The sequence below is a fragment of the Corvus moneduloides genome, chromosome 10, assembly GCF_009650955.1.
Source record: "Corvus moneduloides isolate bCorMon1 chromosome 10, bCorMon1.pri, whole genome shotgun sequence".
Classification (NCBI taxonomy): Eukaryota; Metazoa; Chordata; class Aves; order Passeriformes; family Corvidae; genus Corvus; species Corvus moneduloides.
In genome coordinates, this window is record NC_045485.1 from 9636520 (window position 1) to 9656478 (window position 19959).

The 19959-nt window shown below is 40.5% G+C and overlaps 1 protein-coding gene across 7 annotated transcripts in view; it reads left to right on the forward strand.

Moving 5' to 3' along the window:
• The window catches only part of NYAP2 (neuronal tyrosine-phosphorylated phosphoinositide-3-kinase adaptor 2), a 136859-nt gene that overhangs the window by 105653 nt on the left and 11247 nt on the right, over positions 1-19959 (forward strand). For all 7 annotated transcript variants that reach the window (XM_032119593.1, XM_032119589.1, XM_032119592.1 and 4 more), the window contains one exon: positions 3162-3265. In XM_032119593.1, the coding sequence (XP_031975484.1) occupies positions 3162-3265 (104 nt within the window). The remainder of the gene's footprint in view (positions 1-3161; positions 3266-19959) is intronic.

Sequence of the window (19959 nt, forward strand, 5' to 3'; positions counted from 1 at the left end):
TTTCATATCATGTTACAGTGTTAGAGATGTGACATTTGAAGCTGTGCAAAATAATACCACTAAAATTCTAAATACAACAATTGAATCTTACGAAAATTTTTGTGCATAACATTTCACAGCTTTCTGGCTGCCCCCAAGAATCTGCTGAATTCAAACCTCATGCTGCCCATTGATTGCAAGGGGCATTTCTAATGGCTGCTCACATGTCCTGCATCCTCTGGCCTACAGAACCTTCTCTATGTGCTTATCCAGATGGCTGATAGAATTCAGCTCCACACCATGAATTACTGTCACTAAGGGGACTTCTCAAGAAGTCCAAGACTACTCATTTTGGATGTTAATACTGAGCTGTCTCAATATCATCCTCAAGAGAGAAACATGAATTTATAAACACTAGAAACCATCCCCGATATTTGCTAGCAGTAGTTCTTCCTTTGAGATTCTCGGCATTAAATAGGAAAACACAGACAGCCCCAGTACAGTGAATAAGCTGACCACAGCTGAAAAATAACATGCTGCAGAATACAAAGCAGTGAGATGGGCAGCACTTAAACAGCAGACCATTTATGTACTATTTTTCCCCCACAGTGGTGTGCAGTGTGAAGCTGTTACTCAGACCACTCATTACAGTAGAATACAGTATTTATTTGGTCTAAAAATATTGCCACTGAGACACAAAAGCTAGATGGAGCCATGTCTGAAGCACCTTTTGGTGAGGATCACCATGGAAATCACAAGTTTCCTCAATACTGTACCATATATTACAGGGAGATAAAGGAACTAATACTTCATCCACATGTGATAGGTTTTATTTCTTTGATGCCAGATGAAAGGAGTCTCTTTGGCAAGGAAATGGTAATCTCTTGTTGTTGCACATAGATCCAAATTGGAAATTATGACACTTCTTTCAGCTTTCCTAAAGCAAAGAAAATAATTCAGAAGCATAATCAGACAGTGTCTTGGAGTTTTTTATGTGCTGAGTGTCTCATTCTGCTTGTCGCAGCAGAAACAGAATCTCTACTTAGCAGTAGAGAAAAAAAACTGAAAAAACCCAATTCTTGTCCTTTCTGAAACCCCAGCAAAATTCCAGGAGATGAGAGATGAGATATAATAATGAGATCTATTATTATATCTATATTACTGAAAGGAACAGTCAGAAATCTGGCACACAGACAGTGTGAAATCAGAACAAAAACAAATCTAATCAACCTTCAGAATAACTGCCCGAGTCCAAAAAAAACAAACCAGTGGACTATGTACAAAAGCAAGATTATGGAGGAGGCCAGTCTGCTCCTTTCTGTGTGCCTATGGCTGTGTTGACTTGTGGTGTGTTTACAGGCTGACTAGGAGAGAGAGAATTGAATAATGCATTTGGCGAACAGCATAAATATTTTTGCTGCTCAGCCAGCTGGATGTTAACTAACCTATTAATATTTAGTTGATGAATATTCACCCATACAGATGCTTTCATTGGTCTGAGTGCTCCAGCATAAGTGGATAGCTCTTCTCCATGCCCTATTGAATTCTGAAATACCTGAAGAAAATAAGCATTTAAGGTGACAATGAGAAAGCATCAGTGAGAGTGGAAGAATCCATTTCAGCATGTTGCTGGTATGTGGAGTAATGTGCCGGCTGTCCTCAAGTTTCCAACGTGTGCCAAGCGACTTTAAGGACATGCTGGTGATGGACATCTTCCTTTCAAGCTGTGGCCCAACCAGTGGCTAGTGGTGATACTAGAGATCCACGTAAGAAATAGAGAAATCAGTGTAAAACAAACACAGACAAAGCAGCTATGTAAATGAGGCATGAGAAAATAAATTTCAGACAGACACAGGCAAAAGACGTGCTTCAGAGGCAAACTTGCTAAATCACGACTGCACGAGGCATGGGTCCTTCCTTTCTTCTTGAAAACACAGAATTGAATAGGAGGAATTCTCAAACCTTATCTAAAAAGAATTCTAAAATTCTTTAAATTGTAATGAAACATGATATTATAATTACTTGTTATTCATGGTAAAGCAGCACTGTCAATGCTAAAAAGTGAGACTCTGCCATTGTATCAAGTCTGCCTGGTGCGTGCAAATGTTCTCAGTGTTTGCCCACTAAATAGAAAAAGCAGATGCAGGGTTGAGAAGAAGGTTTATGAAACATGAGGAGAATGAACACATTGATCTGAGCTGAGTCATAGGCTGAGGTGTTCCCTCAGCCATATTAAGGAAATGTAAGGACGAAAAAATTTCTTGGGGAGGAACAGGCAGAAAAAGACAGTTTCAAGAAAAGACAGTTTCCTCCAGACCAGCTGAACACTGGGGTAGCACATGGGTGTCAGCATGGCTTAGATATAAAAACCCTTTGTCCAGGCTTCCTGAGCTGCATGGTCACCTCGTGTCAGTGTGTACAATAGTAACCTCTGCTGGAAATCAATGGGGAGCCTTCTCAGAAATGACTCCATATAAAACAGCAGAAGGACAATCAAATAACTGTGTCATTTCTGTGCAGTTCTTCTCTAAAATGGAGCTTTCTCTCAAGGCAAACTTTGCTTCTGTTATCATCTTGATTCTGGGCAACTGACTTTGCTACTGCTGATGTTTTGATTTGTCTCTTTTCTTCCTACTTTATGTCTCTCAGTTCATTGCCACTGACATGAGATTCCCGAGTATTTTTGGTGTCATTCCAAATCCCCAAGTGTGACAGTATCCTCACCACTTTTATATACTGCCTCCTTCATTTTCTGGAATTTCATGCTTTCCTTCAGCACAGTCAGCCTTTGGGCTGCCATGTCCCTCAGCTCTGGGATGGAGAGATGAAACCAGAAGCCTCTGTAACTCCCTTAATCACTGCTGTATTACATGAGGAGCAGAAAAAGTGCTGGGGAGCAGGGGAGGGGGGAACAAGAATGCTTCTTTTGTATTCTGTCTGCTGTTTTATGCTCTATACTTCAGAGATGCCAGAGCAAAGAGGCCAGGACATGGCACGAGTCCTGCCTGAATCCCGCTTCTGATCTCAGCTTCTGCTCATAATTCAACCAAATGTCCAAGACCTTAACTCGTTACCGAGGCTGGAGTCTCCATTCCGAGGAAATCCTGGGTCCCCAGTGTTTCAGCTTGCTGCAGCAGTGCCCTCCTCCCGTTCACTGGTGTTTCTGCTCTCTTCCTTTGCAGAGTCTAAAGCAAGTTGCCGGTTAGGCCGGTCCGCATCCACGTCAGGAGTGCCTCCTCCGTCTGTGGCGCCGCTCAGGCAGCCCAGTGACCTCCAGCCGAGCCAGGTACCATCGTTAGCCAATCGGGAATGACTCCATGTGCTGCAACTTGCCAAATGTTCTCACCTCTCTGTCTGTCATTTGTTACAGTAAATGATTTTTTTGGTTTATGTCTTTATTTTCTGTGCGTGTGCGTGCATCTGTGTGTGCACATCTCTCATTGGCAATGAAATTCCGCTGGCCACAGCCAGCAGAATTTTCTTTGCTCTTAATTCCTTGTATCTTTTTCTGTCTTCATTCTGTAATATAAATGTAGTAAAACTTTACTGTATGAACTGGCTGGGTTTTTTATTTTTTCATGTTTTCTGTACTTTTTTACTGTCTTAAAATTTATCAAACTTTGATAAATTTCATCTATGTTTTTATGTAAATTTCTTTTAAATGTCTTGTCTAGAGCACTCACACCAATGTTTGTCAATGACTTGTACATACTTGACTTCTGCCCAGTTGTACTTTAATATTTGTGCCAGTCTCACATTTGGTTGGAGCTTAATGCATGATTGTATTACACTGTGATTTATCACTGTCCTGAAAACTGCTCTTACAGCAAGTGATTTTGTTTAGTTGAGGCAGCTAGACTCTCTTCAGCTGTAGACAATGTAATGCTTACAGGACTATTAAATAGTCCACTGTAGTTATATTTACTGTATATTGTTAGGAATAAAAAAGAACAAATCAAAGGGGCAACATCTCCTTTTATCTTAAACAGAGGTACTTTTTTTGTCCTCATCAGAAACAAAACTGCTACACAGGAAGAAATGAAAGCGTTTGGGTTTGGCAAATTTCTCCGATAGAGAAAAAATGGAAAAGAAATAAAGACGTGGGAAACCTATACTTACCTTTATTTTATATGCTAATACTGATATTGTACCATTTTGTTGCACAGACCTGTATTATTAGTTTGACAGAACTAGCTGAGAGTAGCAATTGAAAGAAGAGGTTTTGCTTAAACATCATGTGAATGGCTTCTGTCAAAGCACTGTGGCACTGCATCACTGGTGCGTACGTGTGGTATGTATGTGCACAAGGAGACAGGAGCACAGATGTATTTATGTGCACATGCATACATGTATGCACACCCAGGCACCCTTATTTTGATGGAGAATTTTTGACTGGCTTTCAAGGAGTTAGTCCCCAAAATCCTATTGAATGTCACTGAGGTTTGAGTGGAAATCTCCCTGAGGACTGCTTTGCAATAATCACATATTTGTGTTTGTATCTTGGTGAGTTGCTCCAATAATATCTTGACCAAAGCAAAGACCACAAGAGTAAGGTTGATTTACTCACTCCAGACAGCCAGAAACTTGTTAGAAAGGTTATATTTAGATAGCCTAGTCTGTACAGGTTACAATTCTGTAACCTGTATGAACTGATTGATTGTATTACTTCTGAGTGCTGCCAGACACAAAGCCTGAGAGAACCCTGCACATTTCTAAAGCATATTTTACATAAGCAGGTCAAATCCATAATGGAGATTCAAAATGACGGCCCATTTAAATAACACATCAAGTGTTCCTTCATCTAAGGAAGAAATTAGGGTAATTGTACTTTCAAAGGTCTTCAGTGTCCCAGTGTTCCTGTAGTATATATTTTTGATTAAATGGGTCTTACAGCACACATGATGCTTTGCTGTTTACTCAGTGACAAAGGCACCTTGGGTGTTTTGAAGGGATTTTAGCCTGTCAGTTTATACTAAAAACTAAACAATAAGCCTCAAAAGCAGAAGCTGATGTGATAGAAGAGATAATGAGCCTCTTAGAAGCTGCGGCCAGGGTTCACTGAAACTGTGGAGGGAAAAATCCACCTCGATTCATACAGAAGAAAGGAACAAAGATGATAAGAGGAATTTTCAAGTGACTGTGGGAGGGCGATCTTGTTAATTGAATAATGTATGCTATGGTCGTGACTTCATGAAAAACAAGATAAACTAGTGCAAGCTTTCTCTCCTTAAGTCTTCCCTTCCAGCTGACAATTTCTTACTGTCCATCTATTATGTTGCCACTTACTATGTTAACATAATTTTTAAAGGTGTGGATTTGACCCTGATTTCAGAGGAATGACAAAAGTCTTATCTCCATGACAGATACAAACATTGATTGTTCTTTCAACACCTATTCTATCTTAATGTGCAAATAATGGATGGCAGGTGAAATGTGTTTCCAACAACTGGGCTGTTAGCCCATTCACAATCTGCCAGATTGTGGCATACAGGGTATCTATTTTTGTGTGCTGTGGCTATTGATTGTATTGATACTGCTTTCCTTAACAACATCATAATGAGCAGTTAGACTTTCCAAAAGATTAAGAAGACATATTGTGTTATCCAACTCTTTGTTGATCAGATGGGCACAGCTAGCATTCAAACAGGAATATAAGATCTGGGAAAGGACAGATTACTGTTATTTGGTTTTCTCAAATCTTCATGGATCCCAGACTGATGGTTTTCAAAATGTTGAATTTGGAAAAAAAAGACAAATTTGCAACTTTCTCAAAACCCGTCATTTTTAATACAGTTGTTCAAAGAAGTGGTGACTATGCTTGGTAATTGAATATAGATCTGATCTAAGGAAACCTATATAACAGTTCCAATCATATATTAGATAATTATGTAACTATTGTCATTTAACTCCCCTATGCCTTATTTTCTTATTTCTTGTTTGCTTATTGATGTAGGAATTGTGAGGATTAATCAGTTAGTATTCACAGAATATATTTATGGTATATTGGTGGTAAGCAGTAGAGGGATCACTTAAAAATAAGAAGAAAGGGCTTATAAGCAGAGATTAATTATGTGGCTGGTCTCTGATGGAGAACACTAAAAACTCTGTAGTGTAGTGGCAGCCAGCATTTAACCAACATGCTGGGCCAGATTGAAAGCCTCCCTTCTGTCCTTAGTTCTGGGAAATGATGAGGGCATTTGGAAAGAGCTGATTGCAGGAAGTAACCTCGGATGAAGTTATGAATTGTCTCAATTTAAACTGAAAGATAAACATAGGTTTATCCTGGAACTGAAGTTACTGATTGTGAAAGGACAAAGTTTAAGAAATTAAGGAAATATCAGTGGAACTGATAATAATGGCAGAAGGGGGGACTTGGAACTATAATAATGGCAGAAGCATAGAATAATTTCCAGCTACAAAAGTGGCACATATATGTATTTTCTAAATGCATCTCTAAATAAAAATATCCTACAGAGATGGGTGAAAGTAGCAGAGAAGTACTCCAGATATGATGTATTGTCTTGTAAAGAAAGGAAAGAAGGAAATATTAAATATGCAGAAGCAGTCTATCCTCATGTGCCAAAAGACAAACCAGTAGGGAAGATGATCAGCCTGTCTGAACAGAGTTTTAGCTGGAACTCAGGAAAAAAGAGAGTTTATGAAAGTTGGAAGAAGGCACAGGCAACTAGGAGGACAAGGGTGTCATGAGGTTATGGACGGAGAAAATTAGAAGGGCCGAATCCCAGCTAGCACTTAATCTGTCTACTGCCATAAAAGATGATAAAAAATGTTTCTGTAAATACATTAACAGCAAAAGGAAGTCTGAGGAGAATCTCCATCCTTATTTTGAATGGTGGAGGAAACATAATGACAAAAGATGAGGAAAAGGCTGAGGTACTTAATGCCTTCTTTGCCTCAGTGTTCAATAATAAGACCAGTTGTTCTCCAGGTACCAGCCCCCTGAGCTGGAAGACAGACATGTGGAGCAGAATGAAGCCCCCATAATCCAAGGGGAAATGGTCAGTGACCTGCTCTAACACTTAGACACGCACAGTAGGATATCATGTGTTTAAATTAGGAAAAATGCCTTCACAGAAAGGGTTGTCAAGCAACAGAACAGGCTGCCCAGGGGAGTGGATGAGTCTATCCTACCATCCCTGGAGGTATTTAAGCCGTGTAGATGTGGCACCTGGGGATATCGTTTAGTAGTGGGCTTCTCACTGCTGGGTTAAAGGCATTTTTCAACCTAAGTGATTCTCATTCTATAAAGGTACTCCAGTGTTCGCAAAAAGCTTACAGGGAATGGAGAAATATTATAGAAAGTAAAGCAAGTTATATCTTAGAGAAAAGAAGTATGTGAATAATATTAGAAGTAGTAAAAGTCCGTCTGTATTTGGCCTTTATATGGAAATGAAAACAAGTCTTTTGTAGCCATCTAAATGGACAGAGAACAGGAGCATTTAACCATTTTATGAAGTTTATGAAGTACAATAAATGTGGTCCACAGATGCCCCAGTAAATAACTCCTCACCCAGTTTGCTGGAGCCTCCGTGCTGGCACCTGAAACTTCTGTAGCAGGCATGGTCAAGGGTTTCACCCTGCAGTGGGTGAATGCTCAATCCTGCCAGGGGACACCCACAGGGAACTAAACTGTTCACTTGTGTAAAGCAAGAAGGATTTGGAGGGCACAGGTATCACTGCTAAGCAGTGATGTTTCCCTGCCATGCTATCGTTCTCCACATCTTCACCTCAGGATAACAAAGGATTACATTCCATCGATGAGCTCAGATATCCTTGTGACACACAGGGTATGTGTGCACTGAGCATGTCTGTCACAAAAGAAGAAAACGTTTCAAGCAGACTGTGGAAGTCCCTCTGCTGGAGAGCAGAGCAGCTTGCATCCAGAGTTTTAATGCACATAAAATCCTCTCTGTATCATTGCCATGCCTCTCTGAAATAGTCTCCAGCCAGCAAAACCCCACTGATTTCCATTATAAGAAAAAAAGAGATCATATAAACATCTTGGGATTTTTTTCTGGGAATGAGCTTTGCAAAGTGAGGTTTGTTTTCATTAATTTGTAGACAGTGATTGGACAATCCCATGTACTAAGCTGCATAGCAGCACAGTAGTGCATGTTTTTAAGATCCGTGGTCAGAAGAAAAACACACTCTTCGAAAACAAAACTACTGATAGCTTGAGTTGTGTTTCAGCTTTCCTGCAAAGCAGAGCATATTTTCAGACAGATTTCCACAAAACTGTGTTCCTTATCTGCAAGTGTACAGCCTCTCTTCATGCTGCCTGTTAGTTTCTTGCTTTTCAGTGGCCAGACAGCACTGTCCCTTCCTGTACCCACCTCAAGGTATGTTATCTTAGTTCTGAGGGTTTGTATGCCTCTTAAGGTTTGGTGTCTTCTTGTGGGGAGGACCAGGCAGTGATATCTAGCTCCAATTTAAGCAAAGATAGAAGATTTAAACTTTACAGAGATGATCAAAGTAAAATCCAGAAGCCATGCTGAGATTAGAAGGAATAACTCAGAGGAGGCAATGAAGATACATGGACAGCTAAAAATTAAGGATTCTCAACATGCATTGAAGGAATTAAGAAAAAGCTAGAAAATATATCAGCATTAACACTGAAAATTTTTGTGGCTTATTTTAGAAAAGTTGCAGCTCAGTTCATTACTTGCCTGGTATCTGCCTGAGCCCTCTGCAAGCTGAGGCAGCATTTTACTTTCCCCAGATGACCACACTGGTAAACACGACACAGAAGACACAGGATGGACAAACTAGCCATTACCCTCCAAAATTCAGGACAGCTCTTACTTATTTAATGATTTGTATGAATATAACATGGCAAAGGGGAAGGGCCTCCCAAGAGTGGACTTGACCATTGTCTTTCATCAAATTAAGTGAATCTATCAATAGTTTATTTGAGAATGTGTCTTTGATAGGCAAGACTTTTAGATACAAGTTGGCTCCTTAAATTCATATCTAGGTAGATAAATAATAAAAGACTTGTAAAAGAACCAAGTGCCGGGGGAGACTGGTGTCTGGGGCTGGCAGGCCGAGGGAGCTGCAGTACACACATGGAAACCCAAGGTTCAGAATGGTGGGAAGCACATACCAGGAGTTGTCCAGCACAGTTTTCGAATGTAGCAATGTAGGTAGGGAAGTAAGAAGCTGATTTTCTTCTTTGAATACACAGCTGGGAGAGTTTGTCTTTGTGTTCATGTCTCGTTGGCCTGGGACAGTGTTAGTACACACTGGGGTGTGTCAGCGAGGACAGGAGTAAAGCCCCTTGGGATTGCTTGGGTCCGTGCCAGAGGTGGTCTGAGTGAAAATGCACTTTAGCAACTGTTCAAAATGGACAGTTTGGCTAATCCGACGGGATTAGGAAAAGCTTTATTTACCCCAGAGCCGGGGAGGCAAAGTAGGGTGCTGCTGGAGGTTTGCCCGCTGTCCCACTGAGGGCAGGTGGGCTCAGCACATCCCATTTGGCCAGCACATCCCTCATCCCACATCCTGCACCCTGTATCCCACACCCACATCCTGCATCTGCAGGGGAAGCGGAGGCTTTGCTGGAGCCACCCCACCCTGCTCCTGCCCTGCCCCGGAGTGAGGGAGGGAAGGAGAGAAGGAGGGGGCTTGCTCCAGCCTCAGCTGTTAAATCCCACTCTTCCACACAACAGCTTAGATAATGTTTTGTTTAAGACTCAGTATTTAGGTGCTAACTGAAATGCAATCAAAATGCACACATTATATTGTGAAAAAAAAATAATTCTAGCACTAAAACAGATATGAGACCTTCAGGGCAAGTATTATTTAATTTTGTAATCCAGCTGAAAAATCCCAAACAACTATTGTTCCATTTTAAAACAAAATCGTTTGGAAGGGAAGTACCACAAAGAAGATGAGACATTTATTTAGCTGCTTTTCACATGCATCAGTAGAGCAATACCTTGCGGTTTAAGTGCAGTATAAGCTCATTGTAAAAAATTTACAAAACTTTAGAGGAATAATTTGCAATTGAATTTTGACAAGTACTGAGTACTCTTCAGCAGCACAGCTACATATTTGTCTCATGCCTAAATTCACCCTATATTGGGTCAATTAAATATCACAAGCCCAGCTTGTAATGTCTCTAGCTTTAGTTGTGAATACAAAACATACTATAGTCTTTGTATGCTTTGTAAGCATTGTGGTCACCCTGTAATTAATGATTGCAGGGGAGTGTAAATTGTTCCCATTATGGCTATAATTATTTTTGAAGGCACCTAGACAAAGTACTTCCCCAATGAATTGACATTATCATGCTTTAGTCAGCAAATGTGCATCTGAAAGTGAATACTCTGTGAGCATAAACAAAGCATCTGTGCTCTGTTATTCTCAGCTTAAAGTTGCCATTTTCCCCAGCAGTAGTGTACAAGAGTTCAAAGAGTCAGCAAACACCCTGCAGTTGTGGGGCACAGTAGCAGAGCTGGGTTCCTGATTCTGCAGTTAATGAATTCTGCTGCTGAGAAATGAGCACATATAAATCAAGATCCAGTGTTCCATATCTGATCACAGCAGTCTTGTTTTTAACTTCCATTGTATGAAAGAAATACAGTCATTGCAGGTAGATGGAGAACTCTGTGGACTGACCTAGTCCTTCACCCAGTTTGAATACTAGGGAAATGGTAGTAAAAATAAAAAGTGTGCTAGTAAGAGAATTTGTGTGCTACACAGCACGGACCCATGTCAGTACTCAGTACTGTCAACCTGTGTTACCTGCACTCCCTGATGAATCTCAACCTAGAACTAGCATCAGACTCTGGTGATTCTGCTATTTTGGCTCTTATAGTGCACAAGGATTTGCAATGAAAGAACCAACTTCTGTCATCCTTGCCCTCTGGACTAAAGGGAAGAACAATCCCTGTGGGCTGCTGGTTAAAGATCTCAGGGGACATGCAGTCCCAGATTTCTATTCAAAGGGAATATCTAACTACTGTGCTAATTGCCACTCTTATAATTTTCTCTGTCCCTCTTTTCTCCTCTAATTTTCTGAAGTTATGAAAGTCTAGTGTGTATTTTGGACATAGAATAGCGAAACATACAAAACAATTCATGGGACAGTGGCAATTGTTTTCCTCCCCCTGTGTGAAAATGCAAAGTGTTCCTCTTGAGCCAGTGCAATGCCTCTGAGATGTCTGTCTCCGTGTTCCTGGAGCCAAGGTTATGGTTGCTCCTTTTTGATACTTGATCTTTTTCTTTATCCAAAATGTATGTCCACAGTGTGGGAACAGTCCAGTGCTGCTCGCTCTGTAATCAGAGCCCCATGGGGCTTTGGTCTGGACTTTCTATACACTATTTCTTACTTTGGATGGCAGCTTCTATTTTTGCCTGAGAAGATATTTACTTAAAGGAAGTTATTTACTCCTTATGTTTAGCCATCACATTTAATAAGTCTTGGGATAGTCACTGGATCCAAAAGCTTCTTAATGTTGGCCACTAGGATCTACCACAATATTGATTGTGGTGGTGTCCAAGAGTCGTAGTTCTGTGTTGGTAGACAATATACATGGGACAAAGGCTGTTCCTGCCCCAAGGATTCCTAAGTTCAGTGTAGTAGATAAGAAAGTAAGAGGGTGCAGGTGGGAGTAGACTGGTAAGTGTGTGACTGTCAGGAATTGCTTAAGGTTTGGTTTTTGTGAAATTAGAAGGTGCAAAACTATTCTGAGTGTGATCTACTGTATCTGTGACAATGATTTTACAGTTTTATGAGTCACTGACACAATGAAATGCATTTGAATGTCTAAAAGTGGAAAAACAGGTGTATTTTACTTGGAACACTTTACAAATTATGTCTCTCTCTCAAACGGCCCTCTCATGGAGAAGTATTTAGTGTCTGTGTAGGCAAAGGAAAAGGAATGTAGGCATAGGCCGAATCTTGTGGATGCTAGTTTTGCAAATGGCTGGGAGAAAGGAAGCCCTCTGGGTCCTACCTGGGAGGATGGACAGCCATGGAAGAAACCACAGTGGGGTGCAGAGAGAAGCCCCTGGCACAGGCACTTCACTGATGGGAGACAGGGGCCAATTTTACCTTGATGCGATGTCTGGAATTGACCAGTGTGTGGCCTGAGCATGTTTAGAAACCTGAATCATCCAGAGCCATAGGATTTTACTTTCTTTTTCAGACTGAATGTACATAAGAGTCAGGGATGAGTCACCCTGAGTGCCACCACCTCGAAAGAAGTGCCGGGGCGTGAGGCATGATCTGTGTCTGCAGCGTCACACAGCCTTCAGGGGTCTTTGCACTGTTAAGAATCTGAAAGAGTTTGGATTTACATGATTTGTGCCTTTCTAAGGTGCAGCAGAGCCCTGTGCCCACGAGAGGGAGCGGTTGGATTACTTTCCACAGTTCAGGGTTTTCCCTGCAAAGACAAATCTCTTGCACACAGGAAGGCAAAATTCTGCCGTCGACAGTCCAGCCAAATATGCTGTCAACATTTTAGATGAGAGCAACAACAAGAATGTTAATGCTTTGGGGAAGGCTCCACATTGCATTGTGTTGAGTTTCAGCTTGAATCTGGTCTTACATAATCAGTGCATGAGTCCAGAGCAGTGCAAATGGTTTCTAAATATACAAATTGCAAATAGAGAATGCTTATTAAAAAAATTAAATTAAAAAAAGAAAAATTAAAAGAAAATGCAGACCTTGAAGTAGATGGAATTGCCACATCCATCATCCCTCACCTCCAAGGCGTGCCTGACTGATTGGCACGAGAAGCAAATGTGTCAAAGCGGTCTTTTGCTGGCAGACAAGCCTGCTGTTGCTGTCCCAACATCTTTTCTTCATCATTCAGCTGGGTTGGCCATGCAGCAGAAGCAGGCCAGTGCATTGCTTTTCCAGGACTCTGGTTTAAGTGTGGCCCCACACTGCCAAAGCAGCCTCTGTCCCACAGCATGGGGTACAGCAGGCACAGGTGGATCTGAGCATGCACTGCTGTCATGATAGGTCCCAAGGCCCAACATGGCTTTAGTGACTCTCCCTCTCCATACAGGTCATAGCACGGGGTTTAGGCACAAAACAGATGTGTCGGGGGAGGCAGCAATGGGTGAGAGCAGATCAGCTGTAGAAGAATTAATGCCACAGCAAGAGGGTATCAGACGTGGGAACAGAGTGACCGATCTGAACACCACACCTAGAGTTTATCATCCTGCCTCTCCCTCGCATGCCAGCGTGGCTGCCACTATTTCAGCTGTGATGGAAGAGAGGAGGAGAAGGAGTATCCCATTCCTTTACCCTGATATCTTATTCTTGCATGAACTTTGTAAGCTTGTCAGCAGAGAACAGAAAAAGGTGAGCTCCGTGACAGAAACTGTTGAAACCTTTCAAATACAATGATATTCTGACAAAGAATGGAATACTACGGTATTTATGAGGTTTTCACTTCACGCTCAAATTTTTTTACAGTCCCTTCCTCGTTGTTTCTCAGATTGGGAGTTACAGTTTCTTGGACATTCACAGGACAGACATGAGAAGATCTCATGTGTGTGGTCAGAGGTTTCAGGGGGTTGCTATGTTGTGCCTGGTTTTGATAGAATTGAGATGGTGTGTTTCAACACTTTGAAAAACAGCTCAAAAGAGAGGTTTATGGGGACAGATGCTGCAGCCAATGCAGCACAATGTGGGTGGTTGTTCCCTGGAAGTTGAGGTACTCTCCAGAGCCCCTGGAAGTTGGTGACAGCTGTGTGTCTCTGGAGCCTGAGTGCTTGAATGTGGAGCAACAGCCAAGCATGGCCTCTGCACCCAGACCTTTCTTTAGAGACTCAGTCTTGACCACAGGTGTGCAGAGTAGGATTCACAGGAACTAGTAATGAATATTTCCAATAAAACACTTACACAGATCAATGACATGGAGAGATACAGCCTTGAAAGTCTTGTGTGACCATTGAGCAGCTGTGTCTGAGCAGTGATTCTTGCAGCTCCCTGAATCAGTGAGACCACTGTCTGTACTGCCTACTAAAGAAACTATAAATTATCTGTAAGTTCTTCATCTCATTTTTAGCTGCTCTTACAGCACTGTACATGGTTCTACTAAAAATAGGTAACAACTAATGCTAAATAAATGGATAATGTCATTTGTGTGAAATAATTTCAGTCCAAACATCAATAAGTTGACTCTACAATAATTTAATTTGATAGCATTGGTAGCATTCCTTCCTCTTCAGGGAATGTCTCTTTAAGGCATATGTAATAAATTTACTTATTCTCTTCTAAAACTTGTAAATTCACTTCAAAACTGGTTCTGAGACTTTTGTATGCAAACAATTAGTTTTGCCACAGTCCCAGAACAATAGCACTTGCTAAGTTTATTTCAAATGGTCTTGCAAACACTCTTGAAGACATTGTGCCTTGGTTAAAAATTTATTTAAAAAAAACCCCCAGAAGCATGCAATTTCCTTTTCCCCCATCCCTTTTTCTGTGTGTATTTATGTTTAACTCAGGGCAAGAATTTTATATTATTCTTAAAGATAGAAATAAAAATGGCATGAATTCACAAAAGCATGGGTTTATATATAGGCATTCTCTGTAAATGAACCAAGCATTCTGTATCCTAGGTAGAACAACCTTATTTGTCTGCTCATATGCATTTCAGTTTCCTCCACACACTCCCACTTGTCCTCTTTTTTTGAGCTGAGTGTATTGTACCATGTTTCTGTTGGAACTGCGTGTGCCTGACGCATAAAACACAACACAGAGCAGCCAGGTTGTCCCCACCGTCTGCACTGAGTCACAACCATCCAGGCTTTGTTCTCATGGCTGTCACCACCCCACCAGACTCTCTCGGTGTTTGTGCAGCCTTACACAGTATATTGCACTGACTGTACCTGTATAGTATCTTGTCTGTATACTGTATGCACATAAATATGTATATTCACTCATGTATGTATGTATAGGACGTTTCTATATCTCTGTATATGTATGTGTGTTTGTTCATAGTCTTTCACTAGAAATGTGTGGCTATTCATATACATTATGTGTATGTCAATTATTAAAAAAAGTATGAATGCCAGCACCCACTTTTGATAACCTACTTTTATTCTCATTTTGTCATGTTAAAACAATGAAAATAAAAATGTCATGTATTTTAAATGAGAACTTTAAAAGATTATTCTTTTTACTAATTTTTAAGGTTTCCAATTTTTCAGATCCAAAATGGCAAGTATATTGGTGTTTCTCCTGACAGTTTTCTGAAAAATATTTGAAAACAGCTCACTCTGCGTAGTTTTGGCTATCTGTATCTTACGCAGGTCAAGTGCTTCAAGGTTTAGAAATGCTCTAACCCAGCTGGGCTCTTGTGCTGCAGATCCCAGCTCTATTCACATGAGGGACTTGCTGTCAATCTAGGGGTGACTCACATTCATAACATCTTGCATGAATAGATGCTGGATACAGAAGGGCCTTAGGCTGGAAAGAAAGTTTCTCCAGTGCAGGTGGGACTTAGAAATGGATAAAAATATACAACTTTATTAATGGATTTTATGGGAGCATTACAGACTATTTTTCAGACCTCTTACCCTTTGCAGTTCACAGTAACAATAATTGCCAATTTATTAGGCATTTATTAAAACAGCCAACAATCATTTATTAGTCCTTTGTAAAATGAATCACCACACAGCTGTATGTAGGCTCACTTATCTGGCCTTGAGGCAGCAAAGCACTGGCTTATCTTAAATAGCAAAGTATTTCTGTAAGTCAGGGGGACAACTGATATACTTTTTCCAGTTGAGCATGTGTTTAGGCTATCCATTGAATTGAAGCTTAAATGATAATCATCTGTGTTTCTCTCTGAGACCTATGAGTGATAAATTTTCTTGCTTTACAGTTAATTTTATCATTGTACTAGCTTGTCCAGCTGGTCTAGTCTCAGTGCGCAGTAAGTTGCTACGGCAGCATGGCAGCAGCTACTCAGAAAAATCTGAGAGATGTTTATGCAGGAAATACTGAGAACCTTGTAGGGTGATGGATACATTGCAAGGAAGAGCCTTCACCCCAGCTAAAATTGCATGATAGAAAATACTTTTCATTTTTAATTTGAAGTTACAGGGTTAGATTCTGACACCATTCACATCAACAGCAAATTCCCATTTTACTTATAAGCTATAACTAGAATGTCCAAGGAATGCTTTTCCTCAACAAAACATAGGCTGGAGAAAGGACATATTCCACTAACTGAGATAGCAGTTTATGGGCCAGTGGCCTGATTTACAAGCCAGTGGCAGTTAGTGCACTCTTGGATTCACTTGGCCCTTCTCTTTTTTTACAGTCTAGAAAAGCACATTTGCTATCTGGTGTTTCTAATCACAGTTGTATAATTCCCAATAGGAAAGAATAAAAATGAGAGAAGACAACAGCAATATGCGTTTTTAAAGTTAACATTGGTCAGATCATGGCTCTTGGCACCAAACTTTAAAATACAGGCACAATCAGAGAAAAGCAACACTTTTTTGCTGTTTGAGTTTGTTTGCTTATGGCACAGGTGATATGTGTCTATAGGTTAAACAAGAAGCTCAGTGTTTTCTTTGTCATGCATTGTCATTAGCCATTCCTTTTAAGCTGGATATTTAAATTCCCTTCCTGATCTGGAGTTTGCCAGGTCACTCCATGAGTTGAGGAGGCTGCTGCTTTTGGTTTGGTGTGTTGCAGTCATCTTAAGGAGCTAATGCTGATTCACACACTGTATTGGCCAGCACCACCCCTTCAGAGATTCCTTTTAAACAGAAAACCAGAAGCAAGGTACAGGGAATCTCTGAACCAAATGAATCCCATTTTCTAAAGCACATGGATGCCAGTCTGAGTCTCTTGCTGTATTTCAGCCATTCTGTGTGCCAGGAAATCATGTCTATATTAGATTTGGGTACTATATTGTTTAGCCATTCCAGATAAATCACCTTTCATGATGTTGCTGTGAGGTAACATCAGATGTGGTATCTCATACTGAGGCAGGGTCTTAGATCTTTGTATTCTTCAGAAACTCTCAGTATGGTTTATAACTTTAGCAACTGTTGATTAACTGCACTTCAAATTAGAGTTAGAAATTAATGATTAATGAAGATATCTGTCTTTTAATAATGCTTTTACACATTTTTGAAGGGAAGTTGTGACCATCTACAAGAGTATGATCATCTCTGAACATTCAGTGTTGGTTTTCAGTCATGTTTTCCTGAATATTTTCCCTCCATACAATCAGTACAATATTTGAGAAATGGCATTTACGCTAAGAAACTGATCTTTGACTCAGTTTCACTATCAAAAATGGAGAAATGTAAGACCATATTTCAAAATTTCTCATAAGTAAAACAACTTTAAAGTAAAGCAACTTTCAGTGCTGAGGCATTTTCCGTCCATACATTATTTTGCTGATTTTATATTCCTTTAATTTTAATTTTTTTTTTGGCCATTTTCTTGAAAGTGCTAGAGAAATATAAAGACTTAGGAGCTTTGCTGGTAAATGGCTGGGGTGAAGTTCTTCGTCTGTCACAGCAATAAAAGTTAGTTAAATCTTGGGTTCTAGTACTGACTTCAAGAGAAATAGTGTTGAAGGTCATGTGGTTTTTTATAGTTTGGAAACAATGAGGTCCAATAAAATGGGGAACCTGACAGAATTTGTGATGTCCCCACATGTCACATTTTTGTGACTTTAGGACTGGTTTCGATGTCTTCTTCCTTGCAGTTCTTAGGTCTTCCAAAGTTATGGTCTTGTTTCCATTCACTTTCATTCTTCCATTCTCAATTTTTGGGCCCTTCTTGGTCAGAGCAGTATCTAGAGCATGTACCCTGCTGCCTTCAACTCCCTTGTACATGAGAGCTTTTGCAGTCCACAGGGGTGGGACCCAGAGGAGGAAAGGACCTTGCCCACAGCAGCTCTCAGTGCTCCATGCCACCTCTCAGTGCACAGGGGGAGGGCTGTTCATCTCCATATGAGATTTAGACTCAGGAAGTTTTTCAAAACTGCCATGACTGAGAGTAAGAAACACTAACTGCAGGTGAGTTGTACTGGGTAGCACCCAGCCGTAGGCAGGGCCAACTGCAGTGGTCACTGGCGTCACAGCTGAAACCATCCTGCTGTGTGTAGTCTGATTCACAAGCACACATGCCACAGAGCAGCAACTTCCAGCAAGCAGAAGTGCTGGAGAGAATGGGTTAGTAACCTTCCAAGGAAATCTGGGACATGACAGTGTTACCCTGCAGCTGCTGCACTGCAAAATGCAGTACACAGGACATCTCTGTATCACTGAACTCTAGCAAAGTGTCTGTCCTTTGTCCCTCCTGTGATTGACCTAATACAATATTGTATTTTCCTTTCTATTTTACAGTGAATGACAGGAAGAATGATGGTGGGTTTCTTGAGTTCTGCACTTATTCCTTAGCAAAGGCATAGATGAAGTTTTGATTTTTCATGAGTGATCTCAATAGGAATGCACTTTGTGATGATCCACTGAGATGCATGAGATGACCTTACACAGTATTTCCAATACCAGTTAATTTACAGGCTCTTCTTTTGAAAGCACTAGCGTTTACAGAGTGTGTTAACAGTGATCAAGCAGTACATTTCAGGCAGTTGTTTGGAGTTTAAAAAAAAGCTCAGATGAAAAGAATGCGCTTCCAAACAAGATAATAATGCAAGGTCAGACAGATCTAAAACTAGACTGATTGGCAATATGAAAACAGAAAGCAGAACAATGAATTTGTCACCTAAAGTTTGCTTTATTAGTAGCCTCAGCAATAATCTGAGGGTTACTGGAAAAATTGAGGCATAGGAGTATGTGCAGAGCTGGTTGTGTGTGGAGTAACTGTGACATTTAGTAATTGAAAGCAATGAATCGTGAAACTGGAGGTGTGGAACCAGAGGTGCTGAAGGGTTACTAATCATTCGCTAATTTAATTTTAAGATAAGTATTAATTGCTCATAATCTTGAATCTTTGGGAGTTCCTGGAGTTCCAAATAGTCTTGTCAGTCATTTTTAAGTGGTGGACTAGTCAGGCCATGGAGTGCAACACAATGTAGTCAAGTCTTTTAGTGACTTCTAAGTTTGGAAAAAGGTGTCCAGAGTTTTTTTACAGTACTGCATCATGTAATTACATTGAGTGATAGTGTAGTTTTTTCCAGGGACTCTAGTTTTGCAGTTTTTATAGGGACTCTTGTTTTCATTTTTTTTCTGTGGTAGTATCATTTGAAATAAAACATATTTCCAGAAGTTTAGAAATTCAGAATAATGTAAATCTAAACTTTAAACACAGCAATTGAAATGTTATAAGATTCCTAAAATGTGTTGCATATACTGTTTCGTAGGTTGAAATACCAGGTGTCAGTGAATGCTTTAAGTGTTAAATTTATACAGGGTAAGATTACAAAGTGTTCCCTCCTACACACTTTGTTAAACAAAAACTAATGTGATGGAGAAATTCTTTCCCATGTTCTTAGAGGGAAAATAGAGATTGATCTTCTGTCCCACGAAAAGAAGAATTTATGAAACATCAGAAAGGGCAGTTTGTGTAGTTTTTAACACCTTGTATGTGCACTTGTGCTTGTAATGCAAGTATGTAAATGCACAGGATCATTCTAATGTGGTTGCTGGCATCAGGGGAAAGTTTCTGGAAAACACTAGGGGGGCTTTTGCAGTTCTGCTGTCCACTGTCCCCAGGGAGCATTTCCAGGCACTCCAAACTGCATGGAGAGTGTCTGCTCTCACAGCTCACCTTGCACATCCTGCGGGTTCCTGAACATACTGTTACTTTTAATCACCTTTGTATTAATAATCAACTGTTGTTTTGAATTTGGCAGTAACAAGAGAATGGGTTAGCAGTACCAAGCTGTATGAACAAGTAACTATCCTGGGCCAAATTATGCTGTCTTTCATGTCAATATTCCTCCGTAATACCTCTCTCACAGAGAGGGGAATGACTGCAGACTTAGCCTGTAGTTCCATCCTGAC